Source organism: Moschus berezovskii, chromosome 11 (genome assembly GCF_049115385.1).
Source record: "Moschus berezovskii isolate FMDL1 chromosome 11, NW_MosBer_1.0, whole genome shotgun sequence".
NCBI lineage: Eukaryota > Metazoa > Chordata > Mammalia > Artiodactyla > Moschidae > Moschus > Moschus berezovskii.
The window spans coordinates 71,258,981-71,276,141 of record NC_142470.1 but is presented as its reverse complement, the minus strand read 5'-3'; the positions used below and the strand labels follow the sequence as shown (position 1 = coordinate 71,276,141).

Sequence of the window (17,161 nt, the reverse complement as noted above, 5' to 3'; positions counted from 1 at the left end):
CATAGAAATATGTCTTCAGTTCAGTTCAGAACAGCCTAATAAATAAGAACGAAAACATAGTTCAAGACCCCATACATCTAGACTTTAAACTAAATTCTATCCACATTTATCTTTAAACATCAGAATATGGGATATTAAAAGTCAAACATTATACTGAAATGGAAAAAAAAAACGTATGGACCATCTTCTTATTATTCATTTTTATATAATAGCTACAAGGCTCATTTTGGAAAATAATTCTGACTTGAGTAACAATACTCTAGGGATATCTTTCAAATGAAGCCAGTTATACACACATTATTGCATTCTTACTTTCTAATGGGTGACTGACACCCACACCACTTAAACATTTCTAAATTTATAAATGAAACCTGAAAAGTTCAGTTCAAGAGTTGGAAATAATATTGCACTCAGTGACTAACATCACAACGTCAGACACTATTTATATCTTTAATTTCCTTTTCAAGGCATACTAAAGATGGGGAAAAGTCCACAGAAACAATAAGAAGATTTATAAATTGAGAAGCTACTTACGGTCGGCAGCTCTTCACGAGTGTTTTGAGAACATTTTCTACAGAACTGGGGGAAAAAGCCATTTGGTAAATTAGGTTGGTATATTTCAAGAACAGATACAATTCAATTAATAAATAGCTCTAAGATACACAGTTAGATATTATCTGTGTACACGCAATAACCAATCCTTCTCTTTCATACGCATAAAAGTCTAATGACTACCTAAATGCTGTAATCTACTCTTTCCTTTGTCTCCATTTTGTTCATTCTATACAATGAACGAAAGGGAAGAAAACTGGAGAAAGGGCAAATCATCTTCAATCTTTAAAAAGTGGGCAGCAATGACCATACTTATCAACACATCAAGAAGTATGTTCAAAGGCTTCAAACAAACAGCAAAGTCTAGAGTGCTTCTATCAGCAACTGCTGGAGAGTAGTTTTCTGTACCCTACTGGTGAGAGTTTTACAACCCTTCAAGGCACTTTATTGCCAGGAACAATTATCAAAATAACAACAGCCACCTTTCTGACCAGCTACTTAAAAAGTTAGTTGATGAATATTAAAGGCTGTAATTTATTTTCCAGCTTGTAGGTGGCTCAAGTGACGTTAGTAAAGCAAAATAAACACTGGTATATGAACTTATAATAAACACTTCTACTTTAATGAAAAGTCTAGTGTGTACTAGTTTAAACACACATCACCTGAATGGAATACTTAAAATATTAACTAGGCCACGGTCAAAAGAGGTCAAATACAAATCAACAAAACAAAGTGTGCTTTCAAATTGGAATTTTAAAATAAATGTGTGCCTACTTATAGTATGATGTGTAAAAGTAAAAATAAAGCTAGTCCCTACATCTCAAGAGAAAAAATTATGGGGGAAAGAGGTAACTTTTAGGCAGTGCTTCCACCTGACACTTTCTCATTAAGTTTCTTGGAATTCTTAAGTCCACAAGTCTACCCAATGTCCCTGAAAGCTTAAGAACTAATCTTAAGAAATTCTTAAGGAAACTCTAAGGAATAACACAAACCAAACTCAGCACAAGTAATCAATGTAGTATATAACCAAGAAAGAAAACTATTAACTTCATTACTTGAAGCAGTAAGAATCCTCTTTAATTTCAAAAGCGTTTAGAACAAAATTAACTGAAGAGGAAACTGGGCTACAACTCATGAGGTAATTATAAAATAAAGAAGATGACCACATGGCTAGAGAGCCATTGTGGAGCATTTTCTGATTATCGAAGAGAGATATTAACTTCTCTCACAAAAAAAGCTCACCAATTCAGAAACAGAGTTTAATTGAGGGAACATCTAAGCTTGCCTAGTTTTTTTTTTTTTTTTTAAAAAGGTGGGGAGAGTGGGGCAAACTTCTCTCCAACTATATTTACAACTCCCCGAAGACCACAACTCTGATTTTTACTCCTGGGCATTTCTAAAGGGCTTATAACAAGGCTGTGTTCATTTACATATATACATATATTACTAATATATTTATATATTTATTCATTTACAAAGCTCTATAAACATTTTCTATCAGGGCAATAAATAAAAGCATGGATCTCTGGATCTTCTTTTGGTTTGGACTGAAGACTCCCACTGAGAAACAAATTTTAGAACTCAGAGATAAGATGTGAAGGTCCATCAGGTTCCAAACAAAACAAGAGATCAATTTAAATATAGATTTTTTTAAAAAAGGTAATTCTAAAAAAAAAAAAAATTCTAAAATGGTAAACTTAGTTTCCAAGGAAATAAGCAGATCTGTAATTCCACACTTCCTAATGTCAGTTTTCATGTTAAATTTACATTTATTTTTAACTATTTCTGTGGCAGTATTTCTATTTGAGAGTACAACACAGAAAACCTGCTATGCTTACTGGTAACTTTTCTATTCTACCAACAAACTTTCATATAATATCAAAAACGATTCTAGAAAGCCAGTCACAAAAGGCTGCATAGCTATGCTTTCTCCAGTTCCCTTCACGCTTCAGAAGAACAGGTGGTTAATTTTAAGACTTTATAGCTGTCACTTCACTCACTAGAGGGATGGGGTGTGTGGGAATGTGATTCAGTTCCTCTAAATGAAGTCAAATTCAACCCCTCCTTATACATAAGCCTGTGCCAATGGATTTATGCTCTTTATCCAGAAAAGTGTACAATCTCTCTAACCTGTGATATCTGTATAGTGACCTTTTGTGATTCTTGTAATCTCTCAAGATGAAGGGAACAATGTTTCTGTTTAAAAATAAAATAAAAGGTTAAGGCTAGATGCTACTAGATTATATTTCACTAATTTTTAGAGGGAGTGAATAATCACTAAAGTTTTCCCAACTGTTGGAAATTTCTAATGTTAAAGTGACAACAATTCAAAACAGTTTTTCTTTTTTTTAATAAATCAAAAGGGATCTAACAGAGGAACTAAGCTTTGGGTGGGCTAGGTTGGAAAGAAAGCCACAGTATATCATGTAATGAATGGTTCACAGCTTGGGCTCAGAGTCAGACAGATTTGAAGGTGAACACTTGTCCAACTATTTACTAGGAGAGAAATGTTATATAGCCTCATATCTATATAAGAGCAGTAATACCTACCTCTCATTAGGCTTTTACAAAAATTAAACAAGATAATGTAAAGAAAGCAGCTACCTGGCCCAGAATTAAGCACAATAAATGTTAACTATAATTATTTCATATTTAGCCAAAATAAATTATATTATCAATCTCCTTAAAAAATTTTGTACTAATTTTGCTTTCACACTTGTTCTATTGCCTCTGAGTAGCTATTAATTTATATCTAGGAAATGGCATCAAAATAGGAAAGTCCTCCCCCAACTGCCACCCTATTTATCAGGGCAGAAAGTAAGTTCCTGTCCCAATTCTTGAGCTCTTGTCCCAGTTTCAACAAATGACTCTGTGTGAATTTTCCTTTTTGGGAAGTAAGTTCCTTATGATTCCTTATGTTAATAAAGTAAATGCCAAATATGCAGCAGAGAAGCCTGAGGAAAGCCAAAAGCTTTGGCCTCCAGTTACTGAGACAGTGGACTTATATAAACCTGGAGGTTTATGCTTCCTACCTCCTTGTCAGGATAATGCTCATGTCTAAATCAAAGAAATGTACAGCAAATGATATAGTCAAGATGAGAGTAGTATGGACTGCCCATGTCCAGAAGAACATTCAGCTTCAGTTCTCAATTCCTGAGCTAAAAATTAACTTCAGAGTAATCAGACTGGCTTTTTTATAAATGAACTAGGAAACTGTAACCCTGGTATATTCTACATACCTCTCCTTCAACCTCCCTGTAACTTAATACATCCATTGTTTCCTGTTTTTCCTAAATCAAACAAATCTACCATCAGTTAGTCAAACACTATCCATCTCAAAGCTAATCTTTTAAAATCTAACACTGCTTATCAGCAAGCATTTATCACAGCCACTTCACACAAAATTTTGTTGTTGTTCAGTCACCAAGTCGTATCTGACTCTGTGACCCCATGACTGCAGCACGCCAGGCCTCACTGTTCATCACCATCTCTCAGAGTTTGCCTCAGTTTATGTCCACTGAATTGGTGAAGTCATCCAAGCATCTCATCATCTGTCGCCCTCTTCTCCTTTCTTTAGTGTGCCTACATCTGTAACTTGTTATATGCTACTCCAACCAAGTGCATGGAACACTGTTTCATGACATAAAACCATGACCCAAAGATTCAAATGTTTCTTTTATGAAGTAAACAATAAGCAGCTCTTAAGTTGCTAGTATTACGTTCACAGCTACCTAGATCTTTCCCGATTTTAATTTTTCTACTGAGTAATAATTAACAAAACCCCTACAAATTGTTTCTCCAGTAGAAAGTAAAACAGATGAGAGTAAAAGGGTATTTTGCCCCTGAGGCAAAAAGAAAGGAAGACAGAGGGAAAGGACGCAAAGGAGAAGGAGGAGGATGGGACAGAGAAGACCAAGGGAAAGGAGAAGCAAGTTTATAATCCTTGCTCCAAACATGGAACCAGCTTTTAAAATCATGTTGAAATGCATGGCATTCTAAGCAGTGGTTTCAGTAAAGACAAATACGTAATGCACAGGAGTTTAAGACTTGAAAGACAAACAGTTAACAAATGAAGTAACCTTTCACTTTTGATTACTAAAATAGTATTCTAAAAATAGTTATGAACACATGCAGTCAGCTGACAGAACTGTTTCAGAATGTGTCAGAATACATCTAAGACGAAAGTATTCAAAACAAAATACCAACTCCAAAAGCATGCCATATTAAAGGGTTCTTTAAGAAATTTTCTAAAATAAAATGTTTATAAAAAGCCACACTTGTATCCCTTGGGTATGAACACTTGCTATCCTACTGTATCATTGATAAATAGAATCTTAAGTGGAAAGTACGTTTTTAAATGTTTTCAGTGACCCCCCCACCTTAGAAATTCAGTGGGCAGAAACTGTGAGGAACAGAAAGTACTGCTGTCTGGCTCTCCAAATAGTATCTCTAATATTTCTGCATAAGAACCAAGACCATTAGATTCCTCTGGTATTAAAAATCAAGGCAAATGTGATGAAGAAAAGTCCAAGAACCAGAGAATTCAAAAATCTTTCAAAGTTAATTGTTATAACTTTATACAGAGTGACCTGAATGGAAATATGGTAACAGGTTCTCCTTTGCAGAGAAGTAAAATATGATAAAAACAGTAAAAAGATTACAAGAAATGAGAGACAATGAAAAAAGAATTATAGTCCTGAAAAACTGTTTTAAGTATAATTTTTCTACCCTGTTTTTGAAACAGAAGACACATTAAGCTTCAAATTTTGTCCTACAGTGCGGCCTCTCACCAAGAAAGTTCCCCCTCAAAAGTAGTTCCCAGTATTCTTTCTGATTTCTTAAAACTGGAACAATAATCACCAGTTTTAAAGAGAGGCTGCGTCAGCAGAGCTGCACTTCACAATGTGTGCTCCTTTTCGTGAAGCATACAGCCCGGTTCGTATGTACTTCAAGCCAGTAGGCCAATATAGCTCATCTTCTTGGAGCATCAACTTTAGTCAGGAGATACATAGGGAAGAAATTTTTACTTATGAAAACATGACTTAATAAGCTTAATAAAGATATGAATGCTTAAAATGTAAAAATTCCAAGAAATTTCTCATACCATACCTCTTAGGAAACCTCTTTGGGGAAAGGGTAGGAGGTATTAAGGGGACAGTGTGAGATGCACAGGAACAGGAAGAATACTGGTTTGGAAACTAAAATACCTGCATCTTACAGAATTAAAAACAGAGAAAAAGAAAGTGCTGGACTAGTGCTAAGAAAACAGGAAGGGCTGATTAATGAGGCAGGAAACTTGAACTTGCATGGAAGCAAGAAAACAGAAAACAAATCCATAAGACTTTAACCACAAGCAGGGAGCATTCTGAAACTATAAGGGACATTTTTGATTATCACAATTAGTAGCGAGGACTCATTGAAACTTTAGTGATTAAAAGTCACACCCGGCAATTCATGGAACAGTCAAACTCAACAAAAATTATTATTGCAAGACTCTCAAATATCTCAATACATGGTCATATAGATTAAAACTTTTTGAACATAAAAGATAACTGTTTTAATGTTAACAATTTTTCACAGTTTTAATGGACATCGAATCTCTAGGAATACAACCAACATATAAATTGAAGGAAGGCTATACTTTGTTTTGCTGAAAATTTTACCTGAGGTTATTCATGATTCCTGAAGAAAAAAATTACAGCATAATGGCAATTCTGCTGCCACATCTGATTTGCCAAAACCAAATCCTTGAGCATATATAGATTTGCATATAAATACATAACTAATATTGAAAATTGTTTTAAGTCTTAAAACCAAGTATCATCGGCAATTAATGATACACAAAAAATGAGGGTGTCACAGAACTTCATTAATAACTTCATGTGTTTTTGGACTGTCATCTTTTCTAGGGTAGGACACAAAAGGCTATTCATGCTATAAAAATTACACACTGACATTATTAATGTGGGCAAAAGTCAACTGCACAAAATTTTTTTAATATAAATGTATTTATTTTAATTGGAGGCTAATTACAATATTGTAATGGTTTTGCATACATCAACATGAATCCGCCATGGGTGTACACGTGTTCCCCATCCTGAACCCCCCTCCCACCTCCCTCCCCATACCATCCCTCTGGGTCATCCCAGTGCACCAGCCCCGAGCATCCTGTCTCATGCATCAAACCTGAACTGGTGATTTGTTTCACGTATGATAATAAACATGTTTCAATGTCATTCTCCCAAATCATCCCACCCTCGCCCTCTCCCATAGACTCCAAAAGACTATTCTATACATCTGTGTCTCTTTTGCTGTCTCGCATACGGGGTTATCGTTACCATCTTTCTAAATTACATATATATGCATTAGTATACTGTATTGGTGTTTTTCTTTCTGGCTTACTTCACTCTGTATAATAGGCTCCAGTTTCATCCACCTCATTAGAACTGATTCAAATGTATTCTTTTTAATGGCTGAGTAATACTCCATTGGGTATATGTACCACAGCTTTCTTATCCATTCGTCTGCTGACGGACATCTAGGATGCTTCCATGTCCTGTCTATTATAAACAGTGCTGTGATGAACATTGGGGTACACGTGTCTCTTTCAATTCTGGTTTCCTTGGTGTGTATGCCCAGCAGTGGGATTGCTGGGTCATATGGCAGTTCTAGTTCCAGTTTTTTCAGGAATCTCCACACTGTTCTCCATAGTGACTGTACTAGTTTGCATTCCCACCAACAGTGAGGTTCCCTTTTCTCCACACCGTCTCCAGCATTTATTGCTTGTAGACTTTTGGATAGCAGCCATTCTGACTGGCGTGAAATGGTACCTCATTGTGGTTTTGATTTGCATTTTTCTGATTATGAGGGATGTTGAGCATTTTTTCATGTGTTTGTTAGCCATCTTTATGTCTTCTTTGGAGAAATGTCTGTTTAGTTCTTTGGCCCATTTTTTGATTGGGTCGTTCATTTTTCTGGAATGGAGCTGCAGGAATTGCTTGTATATTTTTGAGATTAATTCTTTGTCAGTTGCTCATTTGCTGTTATTCTCTCCCATTCTGAAGGCTGTCTTTTCACCTTGCTTACAGTTTCCTTTGTTGCAACTGCACAAATTTTATATGGCTTCATATACTAATGTGTCTTTTCCTAATTCACCCTTTGCCTCTATTTCTTTCACATGTAATAATGTTCAAAAATAATGTTTGGAAATATTAGTAACTATCCCACATAATTACATAAAGAATTACTGTGACACTATGTTATAAATAGGGGCTTTGCTGGGGGTTCAGACAATGAAGAATGTGCCTGCAATGCAAGAGACCAGAGTTTGATCCCTGGATTGAGAATATCCCCTAGAGAAGGGAATGACTACCCACTCTGGTATTCCTGCCTGGAGAATTCCATGGATAGAGGAGCCTGGTGGGCTACAGTCTATGGGGTCACAAAGAGTCAGACATGACTGAGCAACTAACACTCTCACTTTTTCACTACGTTATAAATAAGGTCAGCTCACCTGCAAGCATATCTTACTTCCTTTCTTCCCAGTCAGTAGTCTGAAGTTAAAAAGTTATTTCTCTCTCTCATCAGATGTATGATCTGTTATTCTGTATCCTAGTACTAGATTTTAAAGTCCACTAAAAATACTGCTCTTACATTTTCTTGTACTTCTTATACAGAATGTATTTTGACCTTTTTTACTTATAAATTTAAACTTACTCATTATCAGTTCAGTTCAGTCACTCAGTCGTGTCCTACTCTTTGCGACCCCATGAACCACAGCACACCAGGCCTCCCTGTCCATCACCAACTCCCGGAGTTCACTCAAACTCATGTTCATCGAGTCGGTGATGCCATCCAGCCATCTCATTCTCTGTCGTCCCCTTCTCCTCCCACCCCCAATCCCTCCCAGCATCAGAGTCTTTTCCAGTGAGTCAACTCATCGCATGACGTGGCCAAAGTATTGGAGTTTCAGCTTTAGCATGAGCCCTTCCAATGAACACCCAGGATTGATCTCCTTTAGGATGGACTGGTTGGATCTCCTTGCAGTCCAAGGGACTCTCAAGAGTCTTATCCAGCACCATAGTTCAAAAGCATCGATTCTTCGGTGATCAGCTTTCTTCACAGTCCAACTGTCACATCCATACACGACCACTGGAAAAACCATAGCCTTGACTAGACAGACCTTGGTTGGCAAAGTAATGTCTCTGCTTTTTAATATGCTATCTAGGTTGGTCATAACTTTCCTTCCAAGGAGTAAGCGTCTTTTAATTTCCTGGCTGCAATCAGCATCTGCAGTGATTTTGGAGCCCCCCCCAAGAAAAGTCTGACACTGTTTCCACTGTTTTTCCATCTATTTCCCATGAAGTGATGGGACCAGATGCCATGATCTTTGTTTTCTGAATGTTGAGCTTCAAGCCAAACTTTTTACTCTCCTCTTTCACTTTCATCAAGAGGCTTTTGAGTTCCTCTTCACTTTCTGCCATAAGGGTGGTGTCATCTGCATATCTGAGGTTATTGATATTTCTCCCAGCAATCTTGATTCCAGCCTGTGCTTCTTCCAGCCCAGCATTCCTCATGATGTACTCTGCATAGAAGTTAAATAAGCAGGGTGACAATATACAACCTTGACGTACTCCTTTTCCTATTTGGAACCAGTCTGTTGTTCCATGTCCAGTTCTAACATTTGCTTCCTGACCTGCATTCAGGTTTCTCAAGAGGCAGGTCAGGTGGTCTGGTATTCTCATCTCTTTCAGAATGTTCCACAGTCTATTGTGATCCACACAGTCAAAGGCTTTGGCATAATCAATGAAGCAGAAACAGATGTTTTTCTGGAACTCTCTTGCTTTCTCCATGATCCAGCAGATGTTGGCAATTCAACCTCTGGTTCCTCTGCCTTTTCTAAAACCAGTTTGAACATCTGGAAGTTCACAGTTCACATACTGCTGAAGCCTGGCTTGGAGAATTTTGAGCATGACTTTACTAGCGTGTGAGATGAGTGCAATTGTGTGGTAGTTCGAGCATTCTTTGGCATTGCCTTTCTTTGGGATTGGGATGAAGACTGACCTTTTCCAGTCTTGTGGCCACTGCTGAGTTTTCCAAATTTGCTGGCATATTGAGTGAAGCACTTTCACAGCATCATCTTTCAGGATTTGAAATAGCTCAACTGGAATTCCATCACCTCCACTAGCTTTGTTCGTAGTGATGCTTAGATGTAAAATCTGAATACCATACTGTTTTACAGTGTAATAGTGCATGCATGTTTGAAATATAGATTGCTTCAAATAAACTTTGCTGTTGTTCAGTTACTAAGTTGTGTCTGACTCTTTGTAACCCATGGACTGTAGCACATTGGCTCCTCTGTCCTCCACTATCTCCCAGAGTTTGCTCAAATTCATGTCCATTGAATCGGTGATGTTATTTAACCATCTCATTCTCTCCCACCCTCTTCTTTTGCTCTCAGTCTTTCCTACCATCAGGGTCTTTTCCAATGAGTTGGCTCTTTGCATCAGGTAGCCAAAGTATTTGAGCTTCAGCTTCAACATCAGACCTGCTAAAGAATATTCAGGACTGATTTCCTTTAGGATTGACTGGTTTGATCTTTGCTGTCCAAGGGATTCTCACGAGTCTTCTCCAACATCACAATTCAAAAGCACCAATTTTTGACACTCAGCCTCATTTATGGTCCAACTCTCACATCTGTACGTAATTACTGGAAAAATCACAGCTTTGACTAGATGGACCTTTTTCAGCAAAGTAATGTCTCTGCTTCTTAACACACTGTCGAAGTTTGTCATAGCTTTCTTTCCAAGGAACAAGTGTCTTTTAATTTCACGGCTGTAGTCATCAACTGCAGTGATTTTGGAGTCCAAGAAAATAAAATCCGTCATTGCCTCCACTTTTTCCCCTTCTATTCACCATGAAGTGATGGGGCCATATGACATGATCTTCATTTTTCGAAAGTTGAGATTCAAGTCAGCATTTTCACTCTACACTTTCACCTTCATCAAGAGGCTCTTTAGCTCTTCACTTTCTGCCATTAGAGTGGTATCATCTGCATATCATATCTGAGGTCATTGGTATTTCTCCCAGCAATCTTGATTCCAGCTTGTGCTTCATCCAGCCTGGCATCTGGCGTGATGTACTCTGCATGTAAGTTATATAAACAGGGTGACAATACACAGCCTTTTCGTACTCCTCTCTCAATTTTGAACCAGTCAGTTGTTCCATGTCCAGTTCTGTCTGCTGCTTCTTGACCTGCATACCGGTTTCACAGGAAGCAGGTAAGGTGGTCTGGTATTCACAACTCTTTAAGAATTTTCCACAGTTTGTTGTGATCAACACAAAGGCTTTAGAATAGTCAATGAAGCAGAAGTAGATATTTTTCTGGAACTCTCGCTTTTTTGATGATCCAACAGATGTTGGAAATTCGATCTCTGGGTCCTCTGCCTTTTCTAAATCCAGCTTATACATCTGGAAGTTCTTGGTTCACATACTGATAAAGCCTAACTTGAAGGATTTTGAGCATAACCTTGCTAGTATGTAAAATGAGACTAACTGTACAGCAGCTTGACAATTTTTTGGCACTGCCCTTCTTTGTAATGAAAAATGACCTTTTCCAGTCCTATGAACACTGTCAAGTTTTCCAAATTTGCTGACATAATGAGTGTAGCACCTTAACAGGATCATCTTTAGGATTTTAAATGGCTCAACTGGAATTCCATCACCTTCACTAGCTTTGTTCATAGTGATGCTTTCTAAGGTCCACTTGACTTTACACTCCAGGATGTTCAGCTCTAGGTGACTGACCATACTATCGTGGTTATTAGGGTCTTGACTTTTTTTGTATAGTTCTTCTGTGTATTCTTGCCACCTCTTCTTCATCTCTTCTGTTTCTGTTAAGTCCTTACCTTTTCTTTCCTTTACCATGCCCATCCTTGTATGAAAACGTTCCCTTGACATCTCCAAGTTTCCTGAAGATATCTCTAGTCGTTCCTATTCTATTGTTTTCCTCTATTTCCCTGCACTGTTCATTTAAGAAGGCCTTCTTATCTCTCCTTCCTAGTCTCTGGAACGATGCATTCAATTGAGATATCTTTCCCTTTATTTCTTTTCCCATTATTTCTTTTTTGGTTAAAACATTATTTATATTTATTTTTGAGTGTAGAAAGGTCATATTACTTATGCATTTGACTTTGGAATAGTTATCTATAGAATACAACAGGAGTTGCTGAGTCTATTTGAGTTAAGAGTCATGGCTTTAAACCAAGTAAAGATTTCAATATTCATGAATAACCATATAATACTTTAAAAAAAAAAAAAGGCTGCCTCTGGAAAGTTACACCTGTCAGGACAGGAGGTAAGACACCTGGTTATAAAGAAGCAAGTAAAAGAACTACTGAAAAAGGAGAAATTACTGAAGGAACTGCTTTCTCTCCCACATGATTTATCAAACACTTTCAGAGGCAGTCAAAAAATCAGCCAGGAAAATTTCAGAAAGATAACTGATTTGAACACAATTTAAAGGTTCCTGAAATCTATGAAATGGTGATTCTAATCAAAAGTTCAATGGGCTCATATTTTAAGGTCTAGTCAATCCAGCCTGTGCCATGCTCCCTCCAGCAGAAATAAAACTCAAAAGTAATCCTTCACATTAAATTTTGGGTTTTCATAATAAATATTAGTACAAACACATTTGGACATTTTACCATTTAGTTTTATGACAGGTTTTGCCATTTTTATCACTGAAATGGGTTTCTTTGTTTTAACACATGGAGTCTTCAGGAAATAAATGCCTTCTGACCATTATATTTGTGACCACTGTCCAAAAAGAGTTAGGGCCTAAGTTCACAATTACCTATATTTATTTATTTATTTATTCTTTTCATTAAATCATTTCACTATTTACCTATGACCTGAATATCTTTTAGAGTTTGCCATCTGCCATCATTTTCCAAATAAATTCACTTAAGACTGCTGACTTAAGTGAAGCCTGATCATTAAATGAACTGACCTGGGTAGGCTTGTAAACATGTCTAGGACTGAGATAAAAAAGACAGAAGTAAATGTTTAAAGATTTAATTTATAAAAGAGGGAAAGGAAAAATAATACAGGTATATAAAATGATGTTCTTCAGTAAATGAGTACATATATATATATATAAAACAAACTACTCTAGATAATAAAAGGAAATAGCTATTAAAAGTTGAAGAAAAGATTTCCTAAAAATAAACCTCAATTATAAATTCAAGTCAAACATGCAAAGATCAAGAAATTTAAGGGGTAGATCACAACTGGACAAATTGTTAACAGGGAAAAATGACACTGTGCAGTCAAGTCTGAAATCACTATTATTCAAAAAAGGACAGATCATCACACTGTACTCTGTAAAGGTTCCAAATAAAATATAAAACGTACCAAAATGAGAGATCTGGAAGAGTCAGGATGTATGCACAAGAAGCCATAAACCAAGAGATTTATAATCTCGGAATGTCTAAACATTACTAGGAAATTATATAAACCAAGGAGCACATTTGACCGTGCTCTAAGAATAGTCATTCACTGAAACTGATGCTTCTTTAACTGTAAGTGTGTGTGCTCTGGGATGTGGGTCCCCCTGGAATAGGCAAAGCTCCTCTTTTTGAAACATTCATTTTAGCTGAAGAATTAAAACACACATGGATATACTATGAAGAATGCCAAATGTACATTACGTTTAGTGACAAAATACTAGATTTCAAACAAAAATCTCTCGTTTCTTTGGCCAGTATGCTGAAGAACTTTAGTTATTAGGAGATACAGTGGTGGCAAATTTTTAACTGCAGTTTCAGATATAAGTTCAGTTTAGTTCAGTGGCTCAGTCGTGTCCGACTCTTTGCAATCCTATGGACTGCAGCACGCCAGGCCTCCCTGTCCATCACCAATTCCCAGAGCTTATTCAAACTCAAGTCCATTGAGTCAGTGATGACACCCAACCATTTCATCCTGTCGTTCCCTTCTCCTCCCGCCTTCAATCTTTCCCAGCTTCAGGGTCTTCTCCAATGAATCAGTTCTTCACATGAGGTGGACATAGTATTGGAGTTTCAGCTTCAGTATCAGTCCCTCTAATGAATATTCAGGACTGATTTCCTTTAGGACAGACTGATTGGATCTCCTTGCAGTCCAATGGACTCTCAAGAGTCTTCTCCAGCACCACAGTTCAAATGCATCAATTCTTCAGCACTCAGCTTTCTTTATAGCCCAGCTCTCCAGCAGTCCATACATGACTACTGGAAAAACCACTGCTTTGACTAGACAGACCTTTATTGGCAAAGTAATGTCTCTGCTTTTTAATATGCTGTCTAGGTTTGTCATAGTTTTTCTTCCAAGGAGCGTCTTATAATTTCAAGAGGGCAATAAATTGCTTTAGGAGTCAAGTTACATAGAAATGAGCACATTAAAATGTATATTTGCTTGTTTATCTCAAGTAATCCAACATTTCTCAACTAAGATCAAGCCCCAGAAGTGCTCTCCCAAAAGTACTTTAAATGGAAATACTTACTTAGGAAACCAATTTAATCCCAGGTGTTCTGTCTTGGAATATAATATTCTTTCCACCATGTCATAAAGTGGTCGCCAAGGTAACTCCAAATCATCTCTTGAAAGAAGTTCCTTTTTCCTAATTAAAGAAAGAGTGTGCACATTACACACACTATGCAGGGAAGGCAGTTGTTAAATGCTGCTGTCATCACAGTGGGTTTTGCTTTCCCCCATCCTCAGCCATTCACTGGTAAAACATGACAGTAGGAAGAACACGCACAGGACTGTTGCTGCTGCTCGACCCTCAAAGGGCACCACATAAAAAGAGGCATTACACAGCCACCACGGATAACAGTGCAGAGATTCCTTAAAAAATTGGAAAGAGAACTGCCACATGACCCAGCAATCTCACTGCTGGGCAAACACACCGAGGAAGCCAAAATTGAGAGACACGGGTACCCCAATGTTCATCACAGCACTGTTTACATAGCTAGGTCATGGAAGCAACCTAGAAGTCCACTGGCAGACAAGTGGATAAGAAAGCTGTGGTACATATACATAGTGGAATATTACTCAGCTATTAAAAATAACACATTTGAATCAGTTCTAATGAGGTGGATGAAACTGGAACCTATTATACAGAGTGAAGTAAGTCAGAAAGAAAAACACCAATACAGTATATTAACGCATATGTAAGGAATTTAGAAAGATGGTAACAATGACCTTATATGTGAGACAGCAAAATAGACACAGATATAAAGAACAGACTTTTGGACTCTGTGGCAGAAGGCCAATCATCTGTGGGATGATTTGAGAGAATAGCATTGAAATGTGTGTTATCATATGTGAACTAGATCACCAGTCCAAGATTGATGCATGAAACAGGGCACTCAAAGTCGGTGCACTGGGACAACCCTGAGGGGTGGCATGGGGAGGGAGGCGAGACGGGGGTGCAGGATAGGGGACCTGAACCCTATAGGGACATGGACACCCATGGCTGATTCATGTCAATGTATGGCAAAAACCACTACAATATTGTAAAGTAATTAGCCTCCAATTAAAATAAATAAATTAATTAAAAAAAGAAAAAAAGAGGCATTACAATTTGTACCACCATTATTGTAGATGAGTTTCATACTTTACTATAAAATCTATGGGGTACTCCTTGTTTCTGGAATTGTGCTCCGTGTCCAGGAAAAGGAAAAGAATAAATGATCCCTGTCTTTGCAAGGATCTTACAACTTGCATAAGGGAAGATAATTAGTATAAATGAAACAATCAGACAACATATAGTTCAGTGTGTGCTAGAGAAGAGAAGGCTTCATGGAGGAAAAAGAATTTTAATTAAAAGGTTAATTAACACATGCAGTTTAAACTTATGATAAAGTCTTCTGCAATCTTTCTCCAAAATGGTAACCAGGGACTTGGTTTTACCAAAGAACACATGGCTCTCCTCATTCCCTACAATCTTGAAGAAAGAAAAAAATCTTACCAGAACTAACAACAAATGAACTTACTTTAACAAGTTGATCAAGAGACGGGCAAATCCCTGCATCATGCTGATTTCCAGTTTTGGAATTGATACCAGCTCATATAATAACTTGATAAAAAGAACATGATCTTCTTTGCTAAATTTTCTCCCATAAAGTCGAATATATCTGCAAGAGAAAAATTGATACAGACTTTAAAAACAGATATGGTGACACATTTTTGCTTATTGAGGCATAAGTCACATGCCCAAGGTGCAGAAGTAATGTAAATGTCCATCAACAGATGGATAAAGAAAATATGGTGTGTGTGTGTGTATGTACACACACACATATAGGAATATTATTCAGCCTTTAAGAAGAAGGCCATCATATGCTAAAACGTAGATGGACCTTGAGGACATTATGCTAAATGAAAGAAGACAATCAAAAAAAGTCAAATAGTGAATGATTATCACTCATATGTAATATCTAAAGTAATCAAACTCACAGAAACAGAATGGTGGTTGCCAGGGCCTGGGAAGGTAGAGACAGGAGATAACAGGGTTTCAGTCATAGAAGATGAAAAAGTCCTGGAGATCTGTGGCATAACAATGTACACACACTTAACAATGCCACATGGTACACTTAAAAATTGTTAAGAGGGTAAATTTAAGAGCTTGCCACAATTTTAAAAAAATATGTATTGCTACACTTTAATTTCAAATGTCTTTGATGTTATTTTGTGTCCACTTATCATTGTGCAGGAAAGATTTACTCTGGATTTTAACTGAGAGATTACCAAATAAGTATTTTATTGACAAAAAACCTCTAATGATAACTGAATTCTCATCAACCTTTAATGACCTTCAATCCCATTCCTGGGCATGTATCCAGAGAAAAACATGATCTGAAAGGATACGTGCACTCCAATGTTCACTGAAGCACTGTTTACAATGACCAAGACATGGAAGCAACTTAAATGCTCATCAACAGAGGAATGGATAAAGAAGACGTGTCACATATGTATAATGGAATATTACTCAGCCATTAAAAAGGATGAAGTAAAGCTACTGTAGCAACATGGTGGACCTAGAGAGTGTCATACTGAGTGAAGTAAGTCAAATAGGGGAGAAAAGGCGTATGACATCTCTTATATGTGGGATTTTTAAAGAAACTGATTCAAATGAACTTACAAAACAGAAAGAGACCCACAGACTTAAAAAAATGAACTTATGGTTGCAGGGAGAGGGAGGGATAGTCAGGGCCTTTGGGAAGGTCATGAACACAGTGCTATATTCAAAAGGGATAACCAAAGGACCTGCTGTATAAGCACCTGGAACTATGCCCAATGTTATGTGCCAGCCTGGATGGGAGTGGGGTTTGGGGGAGAATGGGTTTATGTATATGTATGGCTGAGTCCCTCTGCTGTTCAACTGAAACTACCACAACACTGTTGATTGGCTATAAACCAATACAAAATAAAAAGTTTAAAGTTTGGGAAAAAATAAAAGTTGTTACCAAAAAAAAAAAAAAAATTCTAATGACCAATTATAATACTACTGCTTTATTGTTGTATGGTCTTAACCGGCTTTTTGTCACAATAACCTGAAAAGAATCCCTCTGGA

The 17,161-nt window shown here is 37.1% G+C and overlaps 1 protein-coding gene across 1 annotated transcript in view; it reads right to left on the bottom strand.

Annotated features, from left to right (window-relative positions):
- Positions 1–17,161, bottom strand: part of PSME4 (proteasome activator subunit 4) — a 100,145-nt gene that overhangs the window by 61,694 nt on the left and 21,290 nt on the right. The window contains exons 2-4 of the mRNA XM_088841475.1: positions 15,585–15,725; positions 14,090–14,206; positions 535–579 (exon numbers count right to left, since the gene is read on the bottom strand). Of these exons, the coding sequence (XP_088697601.1) occupies positions 535–579; positions 14,090–14,206; positions 15,585–15,725 (303 nt within the window). The remainder of the gene's footprint in view (positions 1–534; positions 580–14,089; positions 14,207–15,584; positions 15,726–17,161) is intronic.